Source organism: Lepisma saccharinum, chromosome 1 (genome assembly GCF_977018435.1).
Source record: "Lepisma saccharinum chromosome 1, izLepSacc3.1, whole genome shotgun sequence".
NCBI classification, from domain to species: Eukaryota; Metazoa; Arthropoda; class Insecta; order Zygentoma; family Lepismatidae; genus Lepisma; species Lepisma saccharinum.
In genome coordinates, this window is record NC_139229.1 from 111,693,714 (window position 1) to 111,718,112 (window position 24,399).

The 24,399-nt window shown below is 38.0% G+C and overlaps 2 protein-coding genes across 6 annotated transcripts in view; one reads left to right on the forward strand and one right to left on the reverse strand.

Moving 5' to 3' along the window:
- Positions 1-10,866, forward strand: part of Coq2 (ubiquinone biosynthesis protein COQ2, mitochondrial) — a 31,588-nt gene extending 20,722 nt beyond the window's left edge. For both annotated transcript variants that reach the window (XM_083136248.1, XM_083136251.1), the window contains exons 4-7: positions 737-884; positions 8,053-8,246; positions 9,255-9,443; positions 10,497-10,866. In XM_083136248.1, the coding sequence (XP_082992374.1) occupies positions 737-884; positions 8,053-8,246; positions 9,255-9,443; positions 10,497-10,664 (699 nt within the window). In that variant the 3' untranslated portion in view covers positions 10,665-10,866. The remainder of the gene's footprint in view (positions 1-736; positions 885-8,052; positions 8,247-9,254; positions 9,444-10,496) is intronic.
- A 255-nt stretch (positions 10,867-11,121) lies between these two features.
- Positions 11,122-24,131, reverse strand: LOC145999313 (COX assembly mitochondrial protein 2 homolog). 4 transcript variants are annotated; one of them, XM_083136263.1, is made up of 4 exons: positions 23,996-24,131; positions 17,938-18,055; positions 16,253-16,303; positions 11,122-11,888 (listed from the first exon to the last, which is right to left on the reverse strand). In XM_083136263.1, exon 4 carries the CDS (start codon positions 11,778-11,780, stop codon positions 11,229-11,231), a length of 552 nt encoding a protein of 183 aa, XP_082992389.1. In that variant the 5' UTR covers positions 11,781-11,888; positions 16,253-16,303; positions 17,938-18,055; positions 23,996-24,131; the 3' UTR covers positions 11,122-11,228. The 4 variants fall into 4 exon arrangements, with proteins under 4 accessions (XP_082992389.1, XP_082992381.1, XP_082992384.1 ...); XM_083136255.1 differs by having other exon boundaries at positions 16,232-16,303; XM_083136258.1 differs by having other exon boundaries at positions 16,232-16,303; positions 17,938-18,071; positions 23,996-24,070.
- Positions 24,132-24,399: the final 268 nt, after the last annotated feature.

Below are 24,399 nucleotides of genomic sequence, written 5' to 3' on the forward strand. Positions count from 1 at the left end.
TTCATCTCTAGGCAGCATTTTGATTTGATGGGACATTGGATGAGCCATGTCTGTATTGAAAGGAAAGAAAGAAAAAAAGAAGTAAAGTGCTCCCCTGGGCTTTGCACCACACACAAACACGTATAGGGGGGGTGTAGAGTTAGGGCCCCACACTTTCTTGATCACGGCCGAAGGTGGGGGTGATGTGATCAGCACCATGCCCCTGGCTGCCTGTTCCCCTCAGAGAGTTTCCTCCAAATACCCACTTTATACGACGCTGGGTGTGTGCCAGAGCCGCTTGAACAGAAGAAAAAATCCCGGTTCTGGTATTGGTTTGAATTTAATCAACAATTTAAGTGCCACTTGACACTTTCGCAGAGTTTAATTATTTGCAAATTATTAAAAATTTGGTTTTCATTTATTTTGCACTAGTGGCCTGTGAAAAAAGTGTATTTTGTGATTAAATGAAATGCAATTCTTGAATATTTTAAAGTAAAACTCTAGTAAATGTATGCACAATATTGCAGTAATATTTTCATATTAATATTAATCAATATTTTGAACAGCATTTAATTGTTACAATGTTCAAGCACTGGTATCATTGAGAATTGGTAAGAGTATTGGTATTGGTCTAATAAAGTAGTATTGACTCAGCAAAAATAAAAAGTGTCAAAGAGTAATTTTTATTCATTTGTGTGTGTGTGTGAGAGAGAAAGAAGAAATATTAATAATTTGTAAATGCCTGCTGTGAATTTAGGTGGCAAGAACAAAAAGCCGACCATTGGTTACTGGGGCCATCTCCCAGTTTGAAAGTTTGGTGTTCCTCGGAGGCCAGTTGGGACTAGGACTTTGGATCCTGCTGCAACTGAACTGGTACAGCATACTTTTGGGAGCCAGCTCCATGGGTAAGGTATTCTTTGACACAGGAAAGGATACAATAGTTAAATAGTTACACTAACACAGGGTGGCTAAATTATGCATGAATTATTGGCTCTGGGAATTATACATGATTTTTGTGTGAATTCTTCCAAATCCCAGTGAATTTTTACATATTTATAAATGCTCTAAGGCAAGTATTTCACAGTTTAGCTTTTATTTTTATCGAGGAAGGAAAAGAAAAGAAAGCTGTGTGGAAAATAAAACAGAATTCTCTCAGTCAGTTTACTTTGTTAGTGTCTTTCGCAGAACAATTTATCTCACAGTCGGAACATTTGCAAGATGTCGATTAGGTATTATTTGTCAAGATGTATTCTCAATGTAGATTTAGTATGATATTAGAGTTTTTCTGACTTAAAGTGTTTGTAGATGTACTTTGAGTCTGAGTATGAGAAATGGCAAATGTAAACTCCGCACCTTAAATTAAATATATACGTAACTTTAATTGAATTGAATTACATTTTTTGGATACATTGGAATCACACAGACCCTTAATATTGTTCATATTTTTGTGCGTGTATCTGTGTGGCTGATGAGAGGTTGGAATAAAAAAAAAAGTCTGCTTGTATCCTTCAATTTTTAGAAAGTTAGCCTTGGTCCTAGAGTGGCCACCCTTTTTTAATATCACAATGCAGACCAGGAATATTTTGATGTGCCTACACTTTGCAAAATAATTTAGAAACTCATATTGTGTTATAAAAAAAAATCTCGGGATAAATTTAAATATTGATAAAAGCATTTTCTTTACTAGTTTTCAATGATGATAAAAGTAACAGTTGAACTTTTTTATTGCGAGTTCAGTATGCTATCAGAGGTTATATCATTTTTGCTCTTGGTGTTTGTCATAATGTCATAAGATCTCTCAAATATCCAACTCCAACTTATCCCTGTACATGAGACTTTTTTTGTGTGTGGTAATATTCTTGAATCAAAGTCAATATTACTAAACTTTTCAGCCCTGAAAGAGTACCTGCCAAAGCTTATTAATATTTTTGAGTTGTATTCTATTTTTATAAACCAGATGGACAACCATGATTTCAGAAAATTATTGGCATAATTTCTGTTTTTGTAGTATATTGACGACAAAACTTTACTAACAATTGATGGAGTACTGATAAAAAGCCTGCATCCATTATTGATAAAAATATCTGGTATACTCACTCTCTCTCTGTGTGTGTGTAAGAATCTTGTATGATGTCTCAGATTTACATGGACATACAGTGGATCTCCGATTTAACGTTCCTGGAGTTTACAATTTTCTGCATCACATATACAGGGAGGATATTTCAGTCGTTCACCGCCAGCGTGTCGGCCGTTCGGCGGGCTCTTCATGCAACAGGTCCCGGCAAATTGCGTTCAGGAAGTCCGTAACAGAAACCGCTTGTTTTGTAATGTTTCCACTTTTCACAATTACAGTTACAATTACAATTGAAATAAGCACGTACCTTGTCACAAGGATGCTGGAAAAGGTGTCCTCCCAAATACAAATATTTCTGGCACCTTATTTCTGACATCTAATCTTAAATTAGACATCGCTACTTTATCCTCAGTTGACAGAAAGGGAAGACAGCATCCCGGCGCATAAAGCAAACCGAAAGCGTAAAATAATATTTAAAAGTAATAATAATGATGATCACTAACCTCCTGTGTTATAAGAGATGTTAAAAATGACCTCCTTCAACAGCAATACAACACGTTTCTTAGGTTCAAGATATCCTGTCTCTCGTAATTGTCTGACCACTTTTCTGCAAGAATTCGTTTTCACGTAATTATCGTACATAAAAACTCTCTGTTCAAGACTATATTTGTTTAACGACATAAGTAATGAATGAATAACAATTAACACACAATAAAGCACTGGCCATGAGTAGCACATTACAATAACACAGTATAAGCAACACGCGTACTGTTGAACGCAAACAAAATTGAACATGAACGAACACTGACGTCTGGTAGCTGACAGTGTTGCTAACCATTTTTCAGCAATGTCCCTACAGACGTAGTCAAAATGTCCCTACAACTGACCAAATGTCCCTACGCCAAGTAAAGTAACTAAAAAAACAACACCTCATTAGCATGCAAAACAGAAGATAAAATATACACATTTACTTACCAAATCTTTCTGCTCGGTGCTTCCACAATTAATGAAGGAGCGAATTTACAATACATGACCCCTCCCCGATTTTTGTAATATTTTGCATACTCACTAATTGAGGCCTCCTAATCACGAATTTCAAGTTAAGATTTGGGGGGTCACGTGTAGAAATTGCAAAATAAGTGAAATTGAGTGGTCCGCGATCGGCACGATTGCTCATTATTTACCGGAAGATTTTGTGTTTCCAATACTTAAAAAACGAAATATACATTCCTGATATTACTACGACCCCAAATTTTAACTATGTTTGCCTAACCTAACCTAACCTAACCGTACCTGAATGGTTCGTGGGGCTATCCGTCATTGGTTTGTTGGGCTACCCGTGCATGTTTTTTTCGAGCCCAAATTTTAACTACCGGTATGTTTGCCTTGCCTAACCTAACTTAACCTAACCTTACCGAGAATGGTCAGTGGGGCTATTCCTGAATGGTTTTGCGGTAATTGTGATTACGAACCGATAAAAAATATTATTTTCGTAGCACAACAGCAAACGTTCATCATCGAAGACGCCATTTTCGTATCCTGCAATTTTATGATTGATGTACTGTTGCCAAATTTACCTATAATCAAATCAGTTCTTCTACATCGTGATTGTCGCTGTCACATGTAAGCACGTTCTTTGGGCAATATACTGAAATCCATAAATTTATTAATTAGCCCACAGCCATCCGCCTGCACACTCCACCTAAAAATCTGTACAACATTAACAACTCTTTTACTGTTCTCTTCCGCCATTCTTACACGATCCATGCTCTCCAAGTATGAAATCAACAGTGTGGCAACGCTGTAGACAGCGTAACTAATTGTAATTTGTTCATATCAACAAATATGGCTACCATACTTGTATACAGAGAATCATTGCGAGAATTGAAAAGCTTATTTTACAACTTCTACACGTTAATGAACATTTTTTCCCCCTCACCACAACATGTTAACTTGAGATAAGTCATCACGAATAATTATTTCGTGAGTATAAGACGTAGCATAGAAATTACAGACTGGTCCGGTATTGTAAATTCTTGCCTTAATGAATAATAGGGGTGTGCGGGACAGAATGTTTTGGGTCGGGACGGGATCGGGACGGTAATTTTTTTAAATCCCGACATTCGGGACTGAAAAATTTGCAATTTCCCGACCAAGTCGGAAAATTTTGTGGACGGGAAATGTTCGAAATTTCCCGAAGCACTGGAAATCTCGAATTTTACAAGTCATTTTCACTTTAAGTGATTGTTTTTGCATTTCTAGAATAAAAGCTTACAACTTTCGATAAGTTCCAGAAACTTACAAGGCAGAAAACGTCGAGAATTAACGACTTTTTAAAGTAAAGAATCCAGCACACCCCTAATGAATAACGTTGAGTCGTTTACTGTTGATTATGTTATTTGAAGTCATACATGCTGCTGCTGTGAAGAGATAGATGTTGGTTGGTGATGCTGTATTTCCTGCAGTCTTTAACAATTTTGGTCCCATTTTATTTCCCTTTTTTGTTTTTGTATCACTTAACATTGAAAATATTCTTTCCGTTTCCGCGTTAGAATGCGGCAATGTTAGCACTATTTTCGCGAGAGTGGAAATGTTTTCAAAAAGGAACTTGCCTTGAAAGTTTTTGGTAACCGATAACATGTTCCAAAATTCTGATGGAGATTTGTTAGTTAGTTCTTTTTTCTCCTCCTCGCTAAAGTATCCAGATAAACTATAAATTTAGTGAAAAGTCCCTATGCGGAGGGACATGTCCCTACGGTTGGCATCACTGCCGACACGTGCAGTATGAAGCGCCCTCTCGCGGCTGACAACTCACCCAACCCCCGATAAGCTGCAGGCGCTGTCGCGACAACTGAGGATAAAGCAGCGATGACTAATCTAAGATTAGATGTCAGAAATAAGGTGCCAGAAATATTTGTAATTGCGAGGGCACCTTTTTCTACAATCCTTGCGACAAGTTAAGTGCTTATTTCAATTGTAATTGTAACTGTAATTGTGAAAAGTGGAAACATTAGAAAACAAGCGGTTTCTGTTACGGACTTCCTGTAATGCAATTTGCCGGGACCTGTTGCATGAAGAGTCCGCCGAACGGCCGACACGCTGGCGGTGAACGACTGAAATAACCTCCCTGTATTCATTCTTCATGTCCCAAATGGAGCAAAATTCTAAATTTTTTCCAGATATTTCAGTGTTGACTGGTATTCCGAATAATGTAAAACCGATATTCCACTGCAGTGAAGTATATTTACAGTGCGAGTAAGATTAAGATCTACTATGATGGCCGCGGTGGCTCAGTCGGTAACGCGTCTGACTACCATGCTAAAGGTCCCGGGTTCGATCCCCGGCCGGTTCAAATCCGGGAACTTTTCTAACGGAAGCGGCCCCGGCGCCCACCCAGCGTCGAATAACATGGGTACCTGGGGAAACCACATGGGTACCTGGGGAAACCTGGGGGGTAAAGGCGGTCAGGGGCGTGGTGCTGATCACATCACCCCCACTCACGACCGGATCAAGAAAATGTGGGGCGTTACCCCCACACCCCCTATACGCCTTCATGGCGTGGTGCTAAGCACAGGGGAACACTTTACTTTACTTTTTAGCAGCTAGATGTACTTGATAATTTTGTAATGAATATGTCCCGAAACAGGAAGAAATCCACTTGCTATTCTTGTATATGTTTAGTTTGGAAGAATAAAAAAATTCTACTTTGGATTAGTATACCTGTATTTTTATCAAAGTTGTCATCATCCTCCTTTACCGTTTCCTGCCTCTGGCTGGGTCGGCATCCCTATTTGTAGCCCGTGTCATCTCCAATTTCCAGTCTGGCTTGCTTCTTTCTTAACTCGAATTTTTTGTTTTCTGCTGTCGGGCCTGTCACCTGTGGGTTATCAGGTACACCATTGTTTTCTGTCAGGGTTCCAACTCCCTTAGTTTTTCTGGATCCCTCCAGGCCCACAAGGCAGTGGGGGGCAAACACTTTTATTGCTGTGTTTATTTGCCATGTCACAAAACTGTCGATGGGTATCTGTGGTATTTGCTGAGTATGTCCATGCTGCTGGACACCCTCCACACCCTGATAGCCTTACCGCCTGAGTCCGATACTTATTATTTGTTTTTCCCCTTATTCGCAGCTCCACCTCATATCTGAGGGAGGTTTCACTATCCGCCACCTGTGACCCGTTCAGTAGCTGAGGCTCACACTGGATGTGAGGTGCTAGAGTAAACATTTAACCTTTTGCTGCCCAAGCATCTTGATCGAGATACCCAAAAGTAACCTTCACGGGACCAAGCGTCTCGATCGAGACGCTATGTCAAGGTCGTAGTTTTTACGTTATAACTTTTCTATTTTTGACTAGAATGTCGATTTTATTTTTTTATATTGTTCCTAACACATGTATTTAACAGAAATGGTTTTTTGCATTTTTTTTGTCTTCATGAAAATGGAAGGGGAAAGGTGGGAAAAGGGACTTCTCTTTTGCGTCTCTTTTCAAGGTCAATTTTTTGCCAACACAGGAAGACCAGCTTTGTTGTTCTAAAGCAATGCTTTTCACTCCCTCCAGCTAAGTGCATTCGAAGGAAGCTTGTTTATCAGTATCCAATGTCAAAATGAAAGTTTTCCGAGAGGGCGCAAGCAATGGGTGGGGGGAGGGGGAGGGGGGAGACTGGTTGTTGAATCTGCGTTGTGAGAATGGAATTTTGAAGTGCGCTGAAGAAAACCTTTGTTTTTTTTTTAGCACAAGTGTCCACAAGTGACAACAGGGGTTACCCAGCATTGTCTAAAAATAGAATTTCAAGCAGCTGCAAGAATTGGCGCTCATTTGTCACTATGTTCTAGCTTTTCGTCCGTGAATGTTGTGCGTAGGTGTCGTTTTGTGCCCAAGTGCGAGGACATTTTTTGGGTGAAGTGACAATTTTTTTAAATAATTTTGTGCATTTTGACATTTTTTTCGGGGCAGGGCGGGGGTTGGGGGGAAACACCATTTTTTTAAGAAAAGTATTTTTGAGGGGATTTCCCCCCTTTCCCCCTCCATATGTACGCCGAATGTGCATAAATTATAAATCGTCTGAATCTGTGATTCATTCTGCGTACAACGGTATATCTTTCATATCTCTAGCATTTAGTTTCTGAGCTATAGTCATTTCAAGGTACCGCTGCATTTTGAAGCTTGAATCAGTGGCATCCCGACAATTCCTTTTGGGGGTATAACTCAAGTTACATTGGTCATGTGATAATAATGCAAATATTTTTCTGTTTCTTACATGCCAGCGATAATTTCTATGTGCATTTTGAACTTTTCATATCCTTTTTTCGGGGGGCAGGGGGGGCGAGACCCCATTTTTTAAAAAAAGTATTTTCAGGGGATTTCCCCCCTTTCCCCCTCCATATATACGCCGAATATGCATAAATTATATATCGTCTTAATCTGTGATTCATTTTGCGTACAACGGTATATCTTTCATATCTCTAGGGCATTTAGTTTCTGAGCTATAGTCATTTCAAGGTACCGCTGCATTTTGAAGCTTGAATCAGTGGCATCCCGACAATTCCTTTTGGGGGTATAACTCAAGTTACATTGGTCATGTGATAATAATGCAAATATTTTTGTGTTCCTTACATGTTAGCGATCATTTCCATGTGCATGTTGACACTGTCATGTACTTTTTGCTTGAGGGGGGGAACAAAAATGTTTTCCCAACATTTTGGAATTTTGAGAGTTAGCCCCCTCCCCCCCCCACATATACGCCGAATTTGCAAAAATTTCATATAGTCTGAATCTCTGGTTCATTCTGCGTACAACGGTATATCACTCATCTCTCTAGGGCAATTAACTTCCGATCTACACTCATTTAATTGAAACTCTGCATTTTGCTCAAAATCGGCTTGGGCAACCAAGGCTTACTTCTGAAAAAGGCCTTGGGCGGCAAAAGGTTAAATGTGTTGTACTCTGTATGGATGCAGTAGTCAGTTACAATTAATGAATAATTCTTCTCTTGTTCAGGTTTAGTGATTGTGTACCCGCTGATGAAGAGGATCACAAACTGGCCTCAACTGGTGCTAGGAATGACCTTCAACTGGGGAGCATTGCTTGGTTGGTCTGCAGTGCAAGGTTCTTGTAACTGGGCTGCATGCTTGCCCCTCTACTGTGCTGGGATCTCATGGACATTGATATATGACACCATATATGCTCACCAAGTAAGTCACATAACATCCAGTTATCAGTCGATGACACTAGTTATAAGCACATTTCTCTTATCTCGTGCACCTTTCTGTTTTTGAACTAGAGCCGATATGATCCTGGATTTGAGGGGAGGGAGAGAATTAAATTCACATTAAAAATTAAGAGTTATATGGTAGAACTGGACACTTTTTGCCACTTAGATATCTTATTAAGACTTCATTAGCGTGACATGTTTAATTTCATTAGAATAATTTAACATTCATTTCTCTTGCACTGTTCATCGTTTAAAAGAGTATACATACAACGTAAAATTAAGACTGTGGCACATGTTCAATATCTGGTGGATGCACATAGTTCGGATCCCACTTTAAACTGCAGGTCCAGTCCCCAATTAGCCTTTCTGTGCAGAAGTGGACTTAGAAATCTGGCACCACCAACAAGATGAAAATAGTTAATAATAATGTGTTGATATATTAGTGAATATGTCTCTCTTGCCTAACCAAATTTTATGCTAGGCTTTCTGTGTTTTAGCTATTAAGACAACTTCTTGCTTCACCCAAGTTTACACACACACATACTGGTATTTTTTTTAGACATGTAAGTTGAAGTGGATTGTCATTTATCACAAACATAAACCAACTTCAGCTCTCTACAGCAATTAGTTTTCCTGTCATAATTATCATTACTATTATTGTACATCACAGCACATTTGAAAAGTGCAAGGCTGGTCGTCAAAAGGTTAAATCCTTGTATCGCTGGCTGTCATATTACATATTGTCATACATATAAATTGAAGTGTGAATTTGTTAAAAAGCACACACATTCAAGTGTCATTACACCCATGTACGTAGTTTTACCTTTAGCCGATGGAGTGTATAGTCTCTCCAGACAGAAACTTTTCAAGCACATACTTTTTAAACTTGCCGCAAGGTTCAAAAAATATCATGAGAATATCATAATTGTAGGATGAAATAGTCTTATTGTGAATTAGCAGTGTAAATGTTCTCCATGCATATTTTCAGGACAAGATGGATGATGTCATTCTTGGAATCAAATCCACTGCATTGATATTTGGTGATAAAACGAAACAGTGGCTCACTGGCTTCTCACTAACCATGATTGGAGGCTTGCTAACATCTGGATTAGCCTGTGATCAAACATGGCCTTACTATTTTGCTGTGGCACTAGTAGCAGGGCATTTAACTAAGCAGGTGAATACCACAGTTTTTTTGATAACACACACAAGCTTTTTATACTAACAGTTAAAACTATGCTATGCTACAAGTGACATGTGTCACTTCGGTGTGAAATCTCGCCCAGATATATGCAACATATTGTGATATTCCATAGTCCATTAATCAGCCAGCATTGGATTTGAGAAGCATCTCCATGTTAACCGTTTGATCTACTAAAACGAAGCACTTGTTCTTCCAAACAAATGAGGCTCTGGCCTCTACCTTAACCAATATAATCATCTGTAGGTAATGTCTTGTGTGTCCTGCTCACTTGAGCTCGTCTTTCATCTTTGAAATTAACCAAAATCAATCAAAATTAAATGTACTATAATTACAAGTACATCATCATTTTTCTATCAGTACGCATCACATGTAGTTTTGTGTGTGTACTTTTCATATTTTTCAACTATTTCCTGCAACTTTTGGCTAATTGCAACGATGAAGATGGTTGAATAAAATTAATGGACACACAAGGAACACCCAAGCCAGGACTTGAATCGAGAAGAAAGTTTGGCTGAGCTGATACTCTTACGATTCCCACTAATACTGAACTTGAAAATTTTAATAATTCAAGTTGTTTGAAATACTGATCAATATTATTGTGCAAGTATTCTACTTCCGTTATATGCATCAATTTACCAAATATTAGATCAGAATATTAAAAATACATGTTACCGTTTTTACAGAAAACTGGTACAAAAATTTAAGAGGGTCAAATTTTGCATAGTTTCCGGGAAAGCACAAATTTCTGGAAAAGTATCAGTAAATAAATTGCAAACGATACTATGGACTCGGCCTTAGAAGAAAGGCAATCAAAAACACTATCTTCAAACACTGGTTCACTTGAAGTCTTGAAACTTTCCTGGCAACAAATGATGAAAAGATTCTCTCGGGCTATCGAACAGGTGTGCGTACTCACCTGGTCGATAGCCCGAGAGAATCTTTTCATAAACTGGTTCCGTTGTCTTGTTAATGTTGAATTTACCAATGTAGTGAAGCGAGTCCTCTAATAATAACTTTCTTTTGCAGGTTTTTACCTTGGACATCAACACTCCCAGTGATTGTGCAGAGAAGTTTGTCTCTAACCAAAGATTAGGCCTTTTACTGTTTCTCGGAATAGTAGCAGGAACCTTGTTAAAACCTAGTAAAAATAAACAGCAAAATAGAAATATTGTGCCTGTTCAAGTATGTTTATAGTATTTCTTTATATTAGATGTTTGTTAATGTCTTCTGTGAAGAGTATCAAAGCAGAAATACATTTTGTATTGATGTATTTGTAAATATATACATAGTGATTTATATAGAAAACAAAGTGTTATGTTTTTGGAGAATTTCACCTTTCCAGTTCGGATAAAGTGAGTGCTGTTATGGAATTATTGAAACATTCAAAAAACAACAATGTATGGTATATTATCCACCTGCAATAACGTGTACAAATTAGTAATTTTAGTGTTTTTTAATGATTCTATAAGGACACTGAATTTCTCCTTATTTTGTGACAAGTTTGTGTGCGTGGTCGGGTGAAATGCTATATATTAAGGATTTCTAGAATGTATTTCATAATTGGGATCACAACAATTATTAAAATACAGTCGTGTGTACTTGTACCAATGTTTATAATGCAAAAATTACATCAACATATAACCTTGTTAACTGGCATCAAAATAAAACACAGGTGTTACACAATGCTATAACACTAAAGAAAATAACGTGTACAACTCATGAAATTTTGTTAGACATGACCAACTGCTCTATTTTTATCTAAGCCTGTCTCTGCTGCACATAATTCTTATATTCATCTTGTGGCATGAGTCCATGCTGCTGCTGCTTAATGGTTGCTAAATTTGGCAACACAATTGCTATGTACCCTTCCGACCATGGTTTCTCCAGAACAAGGTTAGGTTTGTCAATCAACTGTTCATTTATTTCCACCAGTTTACCCTTAATGCAGCTGCATACAGTGTACTGGGAATCATCTGTACATTTTACGTAACACAAAACTGAACTTGGTGACAAGGCTTGTGCTCCGTGTTTTCCCTTTCCGGAAACCTTGTTTTCCAGACGATTAACTTTTGCCGACACCTGAAAGTCTATCTTAGCTATCTGCTTTTTTTCTTTAAGAACAGGGTGAGAAGGTGCCAAAGTGATGACGCAAATTTTGTTTGAATGGAAGAGGATGCACTGATCCTCTCCCGGATTTCCGTTTACGTCCACGCTGTAGTGAGGGATGTAATACCGTTCGGTCACGGATGGGTAGGTTTCACTCTGAATCACACTTTTTTCAATTGGTAGCAATGAAGCAGCACTGGCCATGTTGTATCGATGCTCTTTTCACTGCTGTTGTTCAGTCTTTGGCTCTCCCCACATACGTTTCAGCTTGGCTCGAGACTTCTCAGCATTAGCCTTTCTTCTTGCTTCGCGCTGCAAAGAAATACAATAAAATTGTGAGTAAATACAGTGTAACTGGGATGAAAAGTGCCAACACTTAAGGCTTAAAACTCTGGAGAAAAAGAAAGTTCACACTTTGGCACAAGAAAACCGGTGCTAATGGACCCAGAAAAGTATGCACTCTTTAAGCATTTAAATCTTGATGAGGATTACATGAAAAACAATCCTTTGTGAATTAATCCATGAGCCTGGTCACAGGTTGCATTTACACATTTTAAGAACACGTTTGACATTTCACAAAGAAGAATTTTACATCAAAAAGAAAAAGAATAATGTAAGAACTTCCAAACCAGGAATAAAATGAGACCAAAAGTTTTGTTTGGAGTTGCACTGATGATGCAATATTTGTACTATAGTCGAGACTGCTTTATACGTAACTCGGTTCTGCATAATTCTGTTTTATATGTAAATTACTGTAGGTCCCAGCAAAATATAATATAAAAACGTGTTAATTAAACCTTATTTGTACGTAATGCATTTATACATACTAATTTTCATAAAATACAGTTGAGTTGTGCATAACCAAGCTACAACAATCTCAGAGAAAAAAAGAAAAAGCGGAAAAGTTACACGCTTCACCGAAAGTAAAATTTATACGGGAAGTGGATGCTAATCCACATAAAACTGAAATAGTTACAGACTTAGATATACCACACCTTGCACAGTGATTAGTAAAAGAAATGCTATTTTAGACATTTTTTTTAAAATTGGGTAGTAAAACTATAGTGTCTACTGTGGTATTTCAGCATCAAAGTGTTCACGAATAAAGTGGGAAATTACGAATCAAACTTTTAGCTTCGTTAATTTACCACTTTATGACAGAATTAACCTGTATTACATATATATATCTTGTTCCTCCAGCAATTATAGTATTTTAATAATGATACAACATGGTATCTAAATCTGATTTGTAAGTAATTCCCAGTTATACATATTATATTCTCTTCACCTTAACATATGTATAATTCAGGTTCAACTGTAATTACGTGCAGTCTGAACATATTTGTGCCGACCTTCATGGTGCAGTGGTTAGTGGAACAAGGTATGACGACGGGTTCCGGATTAAAAAACTGGTATGGATGTTATTTGTGAGCTGCCCTTCCTCAATTTCACCACTCATCCTCATCTTTGTGATTAGCCAAAAGTAGCAGAAAAGTGAATAAAATAAATCAATGAGGAATTAAAATATCTGAAACAAGTACGTGCAAATATGATTAGTTTTTCATGTTCTGGGACTTAGATGTGGAAAACTATTAATAATAGAAGCCTGAAAAGTGCTAACGTATCTGTGCATCTCCTTATTTAATTCAATTAATTTCAATGATCACTGTCACCATCCACATCAGAACTGGTAGTAATCTGCTTCTCAGGCCTCCGGCCATCAACATGACATGGCAGACTAGATGCCTATGAAGTGTACCATATTAGTGTGGGGGCCAATGTCTAATAGAGGTAAGCCTAAAATTTATTTTGTTAAAATTTGACCTGTCTGAACTTGACAACAAATTGTATACAAAAAGGCAGAAGAACTCAACCTCCTAGTGAACAAACTAAATAACATCCACCCCAGGCTCAACTTCACCGTAGAGCATGAAAAACTTGGTAAAATCAACTTCCTGGACATCACCATCAGCCGTGCACTTAACAAATTCACAACCACCGTCTACAGAAAACCGGATGCAGGCAACCAGTATATACATGCTCTCTCTAGCCATCCCCCTAAGCAAAAAGCCAATGTGTGGCTAAACTTTTATCGAAGAGCCTTCTCCTACTGTGGCAAAGAAGAGGATCTACGAGAGGAGATAGCCACCATCACAGAAATAGCCCTGAAACATGGCTACACTGAATCACAACTTTCCACTTGGTGCAGTAAGGCGGAAATACAGGTCAGACACCCTAACCTACCACAATCAACCCATCCACAAGCAACCCAGCCACAACCAACCCCCAGCGACCAATATAAATGGTTTGCCTTCCCCTACCATCCCACCACTTCCAACCGCATAGCCAAAGCCCTTCTCCCATTTGGCATCAAAGTAGCGCACAAACCCAACTCCAAAATAACTGATAAACTGAACAAGCACAAACGGTACTTCCTCTCCCCCCTTGACAACCCAGGTGTATATGATGCAGAGTGTGAATGCAAGGCTCATTACATCGGCAGGTCCATCAGATCTGTCAATGAAAGAATCCAACAGCACCTAGCAGATGCGAAAAAAGCCCAACCCACTTACTGGTCTTGCTAGACATATCAAATACAATAGCCATAAAATTCAAAAGGTTCGAGTCAAACACACTGCCCACACGCTCATAGACACCAAAATCAAGGAAAAGCACGCCATAATGCACTTCCCGCACGAACTAAACATCGATAGCGGGCAAGCGCACCATACTTGGATTCCACTACTGCAGCAGTTATCGCCCGGACATAGCAGACAACGCACAGCGCACCTAACGGCAGCCAGAGAACTACGAACAAAAGACGCATGCCAAACAACAGCGCAGCAAGTTCCAACGAGGATGGTGGCAGTGGCCACTGAAATTAATCGAAAAAGAAGAAAAAACAGCTTCGCGGATAAAAGTGAGTACTAGTTTCTCCGTATTTATATACTACCGCGTCTCTCTTTTCCCAATCATGAAAACCTTTCCTATTTGTCCATGTATGTAGTCCCATCTGACAAAAAATATTTTTAATTAGAACTTTGTTTCTTTACATGTTAAACTTTTTAAACGTATCAAAAGAGCTAATATAATGGAATCTGATGAGTTACAAAAGGTAATTGTGAACACTTGATTAGGACAATACTTAAAAATTGTAACAAACTAAACACTTTCATAATATTTATGTACGTCAAAGGCACATTTATAATACAGTGTGTTCCGTTCAAATCTCCCTAATTTCAATTAATGACTGTGAACCAAGTACGATGAATTGTGAAATAACTAACACAAAATGAAAGGCCAGATCTTCAAGTTTTGTTTTCATGACTTGAAGTTGTCCATTTGCTCACTACACAGTGCCACGGTCGCATAAATAAAAATGGTGACTGTTCAACAATGCACACAGGCAGTGGTGTGGTATGCTGAGACAAAATCTGTGATTGCAACGCAATGAAATTTCAGACGAGTGTATGGAGGAGTTGCACCTGATGCTAAACAAATTAGGCTGTGGTTTAGTAAGTTTCTAACAACCGGCAGTGTCCTAAAACAATCTGGTGGAGCTCGCTGTCGTGTGTGAGAGGAAAAGGTGGAAAAAATTCGAGCAGGGTTTCAGAGAAGCCCGAATATATCCATCCACCAGGCATCTAGGCAATTTGTGTGTTTGCGACTCCAGTGAATAACATCCCAGAGTTACGAACCCACATACGTGATACGATTGCAGCAGTAACAGGAAACATGTTGGAGAGAACATGGCAAGAAGTTGAATACAGACTGGATATTGTTTGTGCTACCAATGGGGCACATGTGGAGGTGTATTAGTGTGTGGAAAATAAAATGATGAGTGTTTCTTCAATTGTCTGAAATTTTATTACTCTATCATTCATACTTTCTTTTCTACGAATAATTGAAATTAGGGAGATTTGAATGGAACACCCAGTATTTATACATTTAAATATATAAATTTTCCATTGAAATTATATCATAGCAATCTACCATAGTTGTGTTTTAAAATATTCATAATTGCACAGGAGATAATAAAAAAATTCCACAATGCTGTAAAAAAATTGAAAATAATGTACTTGGCATAATTTCCAGAATATTTAAGACCCTGCAAAAGTGTGTGTGGCATCTTGGAGGACTGTGTAATGCATTTGGAGTCCAGAACAGTATCGAGTGACACCACTACACCAGTACTGACTCAGCTCTACACTTGATTCATTGCAAAAATTTGAATGCCTACTAGAAATAAAATTAAAACAACCTACCACCCAATTGCAGTACGGAGGGATTTGGATGCATAAATATTACCAAGCAAATTGTCCACCATTGGCATTCTCCTTGTTTTTTGCAATGAGAGCTTCGGGAATTGAAACAAAATGTCAAAACAATTGGCTGTCAACATCTGCACCAGCATATATAAAATATCCAGTCGTTAAAAATACGTAGGATGCAAGATAAAAATTACCGAAAATAATCATGAAAAGTTTGCCAAGCAATACTTGTGCATCCCACTGTACAATATATTTTAAGGGGAAAATCCAAAATGAAAAGTTCACATCATTAGTTAGCTTATGTTGACTGAAAGAAAGCAAGTTATTTGGATCAAAATTTATACCTGTCATTAGGATATAAAAGATAAAACAATAATTCCATACCTCTTTTCGTAAGCACCTTACCATGTCACGGTCTTCATCATTGCAATAACCAAAGAACTTCCTGACATTGTGCTGAAAAACAATGTGATTGTAAATTTTCATACATATGAAATAATTTCATGCAACATGTTTAAAAAACTATCTTAGGTGATGGAAACAAGGTTTCAAATAGCAAGCTCAATTCAATTATTGAAAAAAATCTTTTCTTCAAGTACCAACTGTGAAAAGAAGGAAAAAAAAAGGCATTTGAAATAAGTTTTCTCCCCCACTGATATATATATGCTGACTGAAGTGTTAATGCAAAGTTGTAACTTCAACATGGTCTGATTTTGAGATCCTGACAATTTAAATTCTTATGCATGAATACTATTTCTAATCAAATTACAGCTTCTGTGAAGAAAAAATAATGAATACAGCTCAGATAGTTATGCACTTAAATACCTAAGAAACACGCTTTAGAAAAATACCATACATTTTTTAATTTTTTCTTTAAGTTATTGCAAAGCCCTACATGTAAACATATACAGGGTGTCCCATGTAACTTGACAAATCGAAATATTGCAAGAAATATGCATCGAACGAAAAAATGCTCCATATGAAAGTATAATAGTATTGTGGGGGTAAGTCACCTATGCTACAATGAATACACCCTGCCACTGCTGGGGGGTGGGGCAGGGGGCAACCTTGAAATGTTAAAAGGGAGCTCCTATTTTTTTTATTGCAGATTCAAATTCGATGTCCGAAAATACGTAAATTTTGTCTGACACATTTTGTTCCATTCGTGATAGATGGCACTGTCCGTATGCCTCTCACCATCGGGGTGCTAGACAGAGACGTCGGAACCAGGGGGGGGGGACACCTTGCCCCCCACCCATGATCGGTGTTGGCAAGATAGTCTTTTTGTTCTCCCCCCTGTTGCGTGCTAAAAATGAGACTATATTTTCTCCAACTTACATTTCGTTTTGGAAAAAATCGTAAAAATATTCTTGCATTAGTTAAATGAACGTGGACTCAAGTTTTCGTTACCAACAAGAAGTACGTGACAGAAATATCTATGTGCAGATGAGAATCGCAGCCACATCTCCACAAATCAAGTGTAAGGTAGAATTATCCCCCTAGGAATTAGCTGCTTTGGTTTCCAGTTTTCCTTTGAATCTGCCAGGTTTTGTACGTACAGGTGCGGTCGGTGTGAAACAATAAACCCAGCGTATCCCGATGGGAAAGGGCCAGGAGCAGCTTAATTTTACATCTACAACTACATTGCATGGATGCAAGGACTCCGAGCCAGGGGGACAAATGGAGCTTGAGCCGTCTAGGTAAAATGTTGAAGATGGAAAAAGAGATTCTTGACGAATGCGTTGGTCTAGTCGGTATGGTGTCTCCTATGCAGAGACCCGGGTTCGATTCCCAGGGTGAGTGATCTAAGGTCGGAATTTTTCCAGCCTTGTTTCAAAATTCATTCAGTTAAGAGGTTCGGAATCAAATTATTTTCATTTGTTTACTTTTATCTCATTTGGCATATTGCTAGGTTACTCGCTATGGTAGAAATAAAAAGAATGATGCAGCCATGAATTGAATTTAAGGAAACAAAATCAGTACAATTTACAACAAGAATGGCCTTCATCATGCTAGGCTTACACCATTGCAAAAGTATGCGCTGCCACTTCAATATAATAATCTATAAAATGTAAATATGAAGTAATTACCTCATCATGGCACCGCTTTAATTTGTCTATCAGTATGTTACATTCCTCTGTGTGAAGATGAGCAGACAGGTCAGAATGCATACTTCATACAGACCTCCAGTCTCACGTACCAGGATACCTAAAAGTACAATAGACTGAACTGCTACATTTTATCAGCTAAGCTTGCATTGCTAAGAACATTAAATGTAACTTGCATAAGCGGTTTTAAAATTATCCAATCTGAAGCTAGTAATTCTCTAAACGTTAGTGACAACGGTTCATCAGTAGCATGCAATGTTAACTGGACTACTTCTACTACAGATTATACATTGTCTAGTTGTAGAAGCACTATTGGTGAGCCCAACTTAAGAGTTCAGTATGGGGCTTATGGCGACAGTGTTGCTGCATGGTGCGCAGTAGAAGAAAGCTCCAGCACACATCGAGCTCTGCTGTAGTACACGCAGAAACAAAAGTTAGTGGTCAACGGGAGCTCTTCAATACAAGGATGTAAATCCTTCCTCTATGATTTGGTGGGAAGCTGTTCATTCTTGCAGCTGTTGGTCAAGAATTATGACGGTCCGTGGAGGAAGATTTGAAAATAACTGTTTCCGAATATACTTTTCATACGTCTTGCTGTCTATTTTATCACATACTTCGGCAGTGTATTGTCTTTCTTTTATGCACAGAAAGGCTAATCGGGACTGGACCTACAGTTTAAAGTGGGAACCGGACCACCATATGCCTTCACCGGGTATGAAACCCAGGATGCCTTGATTACGAGGCGACAACGTTACCACTGTGCCATCGGGAAGCCTCTTTCACATTTTTAGGTGCACTGTTTCATTTGAAACAGAACCGTGTTCATTATACCGGCATACACCAAAGCAAACCCCCCCACCATCGCATTTTAATAAAGGGATTAGAGTTCGATACCTGGTGGAAGCACATAGATGTTCGTATCTCACATAAAACCGTAGAATTAACATATCTGTGTATAAAAGTGGATTTAAACTCAATTAATCAATTATTAATAGATGTGTGAAATAGATGAAATTCTGTTGTATTTGTGTGAACAATGATTAAAGAAAGAGACATAATTATATCGCAATTATCCAATCTAAAATGCTCTCCATTTGTGTCCATCAAGCAACAATTCCCGGATTAAATTTACTTAAGTATCTCATAAATCTATTCCCTTTATGCATTTGTGTCAAACTTTGATTTATTCTTTTAACTATCTGGAAAAGAACTGCTCGATCATCTTATGTTCTTTCAACATATTGCTATGAATGCTTTTTATAATACTTGGGTCATCCTTTGGGAAGAGCAAGTGAACCGGGGAGTCATCGCGCTAGACCCGCCAATGCGTGTACGATATGCCTGTTTTCGGAGAAGAATTACCCAAAATGAGAAAGCACGCACACAAATAACAAACCACAAGGAATGCATCTTTTTTGAATGGTCCGAATTGTAAAAGAAGGTGTAGACCATAATAACCTTACATTCCCTCTGCTTTTTGCATATTTATTATTTCCTCTTCAAATGTTAACAACTTTTGTTTCTGACAGAAACACTCTTCTTTGGGGGTGGTGATCTCAAAAGTAAAAGCCCATAACAGCCCATACTGAACTCTTAAGTTGGGCTCCTCTATAGACAATGAGATAACGCCCATTTAATTTGCATGCTACTTTAAGGCCAAACATGTGACAAATTAAAACAAACTCAATTGTGATATTTTAATCTTTCTTTAAAATTAATCTCCAAGGGCAATAAGCTATCGTTGAAAATACTGATTTTTTTTAGGCCGCAACTATTTTCACCACGTGGTAAGAATAGCATAAGGGCTATTTTTACCAGGTGTTGAGAACAGTTTATGGGGCTATTTTCACCAGCAAAAATAATTGCCTGATAATAACATTGTATTTGGCGCAAGCAAGGTCCTCTTTCTTTTGCGATTTCATCATGCTATGAATACAATTTTTACATGGTTCGATTTCAATTTACTTCTGTTAACACACACTGCGGAGTTTTTGCGATTACTTAAGATTTTTGTTCAATTTATGCTTTCGTAGGTTAGACAGGCCAGGATTGGTTCTCTTAGCATTTAAGTAAGGCTGCGACTATTTTCACCAGGTGGTGTGAATAGCATATAGGGCTATTTTCACCAGGTGGAGGATAGCATATGGGACTATTTTCACCAGCAAATGAATTACCTGAATCATACCACAACTTTGTCATTAGAAATTACATGACCAGGTGTTGGGAAGTATTTACAGAAGTAAAATGATAATATCCTATAATCTGACCTGCCTAACCTAACAATGAAAGCATTTACAAACTTAATACCTCATCATGTGACATATTAGAAGTACAGGCACCTTGTATTTTTCCAATTCCGTGGTGTGCAGAAAAAAAGGGCCCAAGTTTCTTTTGTTTTATTGCAATTTTTACATGGTTCGATTTCAATGTACGCCTGTTAACACATACTGTGGAGTTTTAGCGATTACTTAAGATTTTGTTCAATATATGCTTTCATGGTTAGGTTAACACATACTGTGGAGTTTTAGCGATTACTTAAGATTTTGTTCAATATATGCTTTCATGGTTAGGTTACGCAGGTTAGGTTTGGTTCTCTTAGCATTAAAATAAAGACCGTAAATATATTTTACTAAGGTTCAGATTTACTTCTACATTCATTACCACGCTTCTACGATATTTATCTTCTCCATGGGAAGTGCGCATGCTTGCATAAGGTAATTTTTAAGTTGTTTTTTTAACATAAATATTTTTTTACGTCCAAAGAGTGCTCATTACTTTAAGGAAGGTTCAAATTTCATGTGACAATGATTTCCAAAATTCTACGATAATTAGTCTTTGTGCTAGGAGAAATGGAGCAATTGCAGAATATAGAGAATGTCTCTATTTTCTAATTTCTATTCTAATTTCGTTAATATTTGGTATAGTAACTAATTTTGGCCTTTGGTAACAGTTGCTGACCGGAATAATGGATTCCTTCATTTTTACACAAGAAAGTACTTACTAGAATGAGTTTTTTTTTCATTTGGATACTTCGTGGAGGTATTTTCTGTCATCGTAGAATCTACTGGAGCAGAAAATCATGCGTTTTCACGAAAAATATCTCTCCAACGCAAAACTGCCGTTGCTGTTCCTTGCTTGTTGAACGTAAACCGGATGATCATGACGTAATCTCCTGTCAGTGTTTCAGACATGCTTGTTTTGCAAGAAGATGAAAAAACTAAATATACATTCCCGATATTACTACGACCCCAAAATTTTAACTGCGTTTGCCTAACCTAACCTTACCATGAATGGTTTGTGGGGCTATCCGTGAATGGTTCGTGGGGCATTTTTCGATTAAGAAGGTTGGAAACACCACTAATCATCGATGCTACTGAAGCTGTACCTGCCATATTGTGTCTTAAGCAAGTGAAAAAAGTATGAACAATAAATATTGTTATTCACGTTATTTTAGTCAGAAAATGTCAGAAAAGTAGATCACATCTTAAACAATCTTTCGCAATGCACAATAGGTAAGTATGAATGTAAAAAGTGACGAAATAAATGAGTGAGAGGTGATCGGCTGATCGGCAACAGGTAATGGGCCTTCTAATCACGAATCTGTTAAAATGCGGGGGTCACGTGTGGAAATCGGGGAAAAAGCCGATATAAGTGGATTTGTTCGTGGGGTTACCCGTGCATAATGTACAAATTGCACATGTGACCCCTGCATTTTAACAACAGATTAAGGCAACGATTAGATATAGTGGACACATTTCTTGAAATTTACAGGAGAAAAGACGAGAAAGTACTTAATGAATTTGGGAACAGTTTCATGCGTCGGAGACACATTTCTTCAATTTTATTAAACAAACTACTGACGGAAATGAGTTTCCCCAAGGTTTACAACGTTCGTCGAGGTATTTTCTTTCATCGTGAAATATATTTGACCGGGAAATCATGTATTTTTCAAGAGAAATATCTCACCAATGCACAATTGCCATTGCTTTCATTTGCCTGCCCTAAGACAACCGGATGCTGCATACGTTTGATGACGTAAGATAAGCCCCTGTCAGTGTTTCAACCCCCTATTTTATTTACTATGCTTGCCTAATGTAACCAAACCTAACCTTATCGGAAATGGTTCGTGGGGCTATCCGTGAATGGTTTGTCGGGCTATCTGTCAGCTACGCAGGCTATACATCAGCTAGCCGTGCATAATGTATAATTTCCACTGGTGACGAACACGATAGTAGGTATTTTTCGGTGAAGAAGGTTGAAACACTGCATACCCACAACGCGAGTCAAGATGTGCCCGCCACAACGTGTGTTACGGAAGCGAAGAAAGGGATAAAAAAAATGCACTCAGAATGTGAAAAATTGCATTTGTTTTCGTGTAAAAACCATAATGGCATCTTGAACTATGTTCCGCAATACACAATTGGTAAGTACGAACCATGCGAAACACAAAATATCCTATTTTAATGTGTCTCCGATCTATGAAACTGTTACCCGGAATTTAGTTCTTGTGGACTTTCTGAAGCTGGGAAAAGTGTTCTTTCGAATTGTGCAAGTTATTTGGCCTGTAAATAAAGTATTTTTCGACATTCATGTATCTCCGCTGCACAATAGCTCGTGTCACCATTACAGTCGACTACGTGAATCAAATGTTCCATGAGTTCGATTACGTAACCCTCTGTCAGTGTAGCAACCATGCAGTAGTTTTACAAGATGACGTGTGAGCGGGATTTTTTTATTCAAATTTAATTTTCTGTTTGCCTAACCTAACTGAACCTAACCTAACTTTCCGTGAATGGTTTGTGGATTAAAAACAATCATTTTTCGGTTAATAAGTGTTAGTGTAACAACCACGCAGTAGTTTTGCAAGATGACGTGTGGGCAGTTTTTTTTTTTCCAATTCAATTTTCTATGTTTGCCTAACCTAACTGAACCTAACCTAACCATCCGTGAATGGTTTGTGGATCAATTTTCGCTTAAAAACCTTTTGAGAATAGTTTGTATGGCATTTATCGGTTCATAAGTTTGGAAACACTGCATATCAGCTGACGACACAGCATATCAACTGACGATAGACAACGTGAGTCAAAATGTGGTCTCACTGCAGAACATGGGCTGCTTTTTTCCTCTAAATAGACGAACAAAATTTATACCCCCGGAGCGATTTTACAATACCGGGAATTTCTCCATTTTGTTTGAAATTCGGCATACTCACTAAATTAGGGCTGCTAATCACGAATCTGAAGTTAAAATTTGGCGCTCACGTGTCAAACTTGCAAAATAAGAGGGTCAGTCATCGTAACCAACAATGTACCATTGCTCATTATTTATCGCAAGATTTTCCGTTTCGAATACTTAAAGAACGAAATATATATATTTCTGATATTACTACGACCCTAAAATTTAACTATGTTTCCTAACCCAACCTAACCACGCGCCAATGGTCCGTGGGGCTAGCCATAATTCAGGAATTTCTATACGTGAGCGCCAAATTTTAAGTGCAGATTCGTGATTAGGAGACCCAAATTAGGATAGTAGGTAACCGAAATTTCAAACAAATTGGAGAAATTCCCTGTATTGTTAAATTATACCATAGATTTTCGTAGAAAACCACATGCATTCGCATTAAAATGGATCAAAACTACATTCCCGAACATCAACAACGCTACAGAAAATGATTTGCGTAAGTACTTTCTCCTGTAAATTTGAAGAAATCCGTCTCCGGTATAGTAAAGTGTTACCTCTCATTGAAAAAAAAAAAAAAAAAAAGTAATCCCAAGTTGAAAAATGTTCCGCTATGCATATGAGGTAAGTAGAAATGAATTTTATTTCAAAATAAACGAGTTACATGTGTTTCCGCTATATCTAACTAGTACCCAGATTCGTGATTAGTTACTATACAAAGTTGGAGAGATTATCTATATTCTGCAATCATACCGGAGAAATCATAAAACAATCGGTATTTGCATGGGCTGTTTTGTTGGTATAATAACACACATCCCTTTAACGATTATCGAGTATGTATTACTGATCTGTTTAGTACCTGAAAAGTTGACTCTGATAAAGATATGCAATACTTTAATTCTTTCGAAACTTTCTTCCCGAAGAGAATTGATTCTTTTTACTCATAGACATACTACTACAAGATGTTACAGATGCGGGTTAAAAATGGTTGACAGTATGGCGGCACTGGAAGGTCGTTTCCTCGCGACCGTCGCCGGCAGCACCGTCGGGGAAAAACCAGAAGACGAACGCTATGCGCAAGGATTCGCGGATTGCTCGAAACGACAAAACACTATCGTGTTCCGTACCATTCGCGTTCCGATACTTTCTAACCGCGTTCAGCCGATTTGCGCGTATAATAAATTATACGCGCAAATTGACTAAACGTAGTTAGAAGTGGCGGAAATTAATTATATGCAATGTTTTCGTTTAAGTACAAACTTT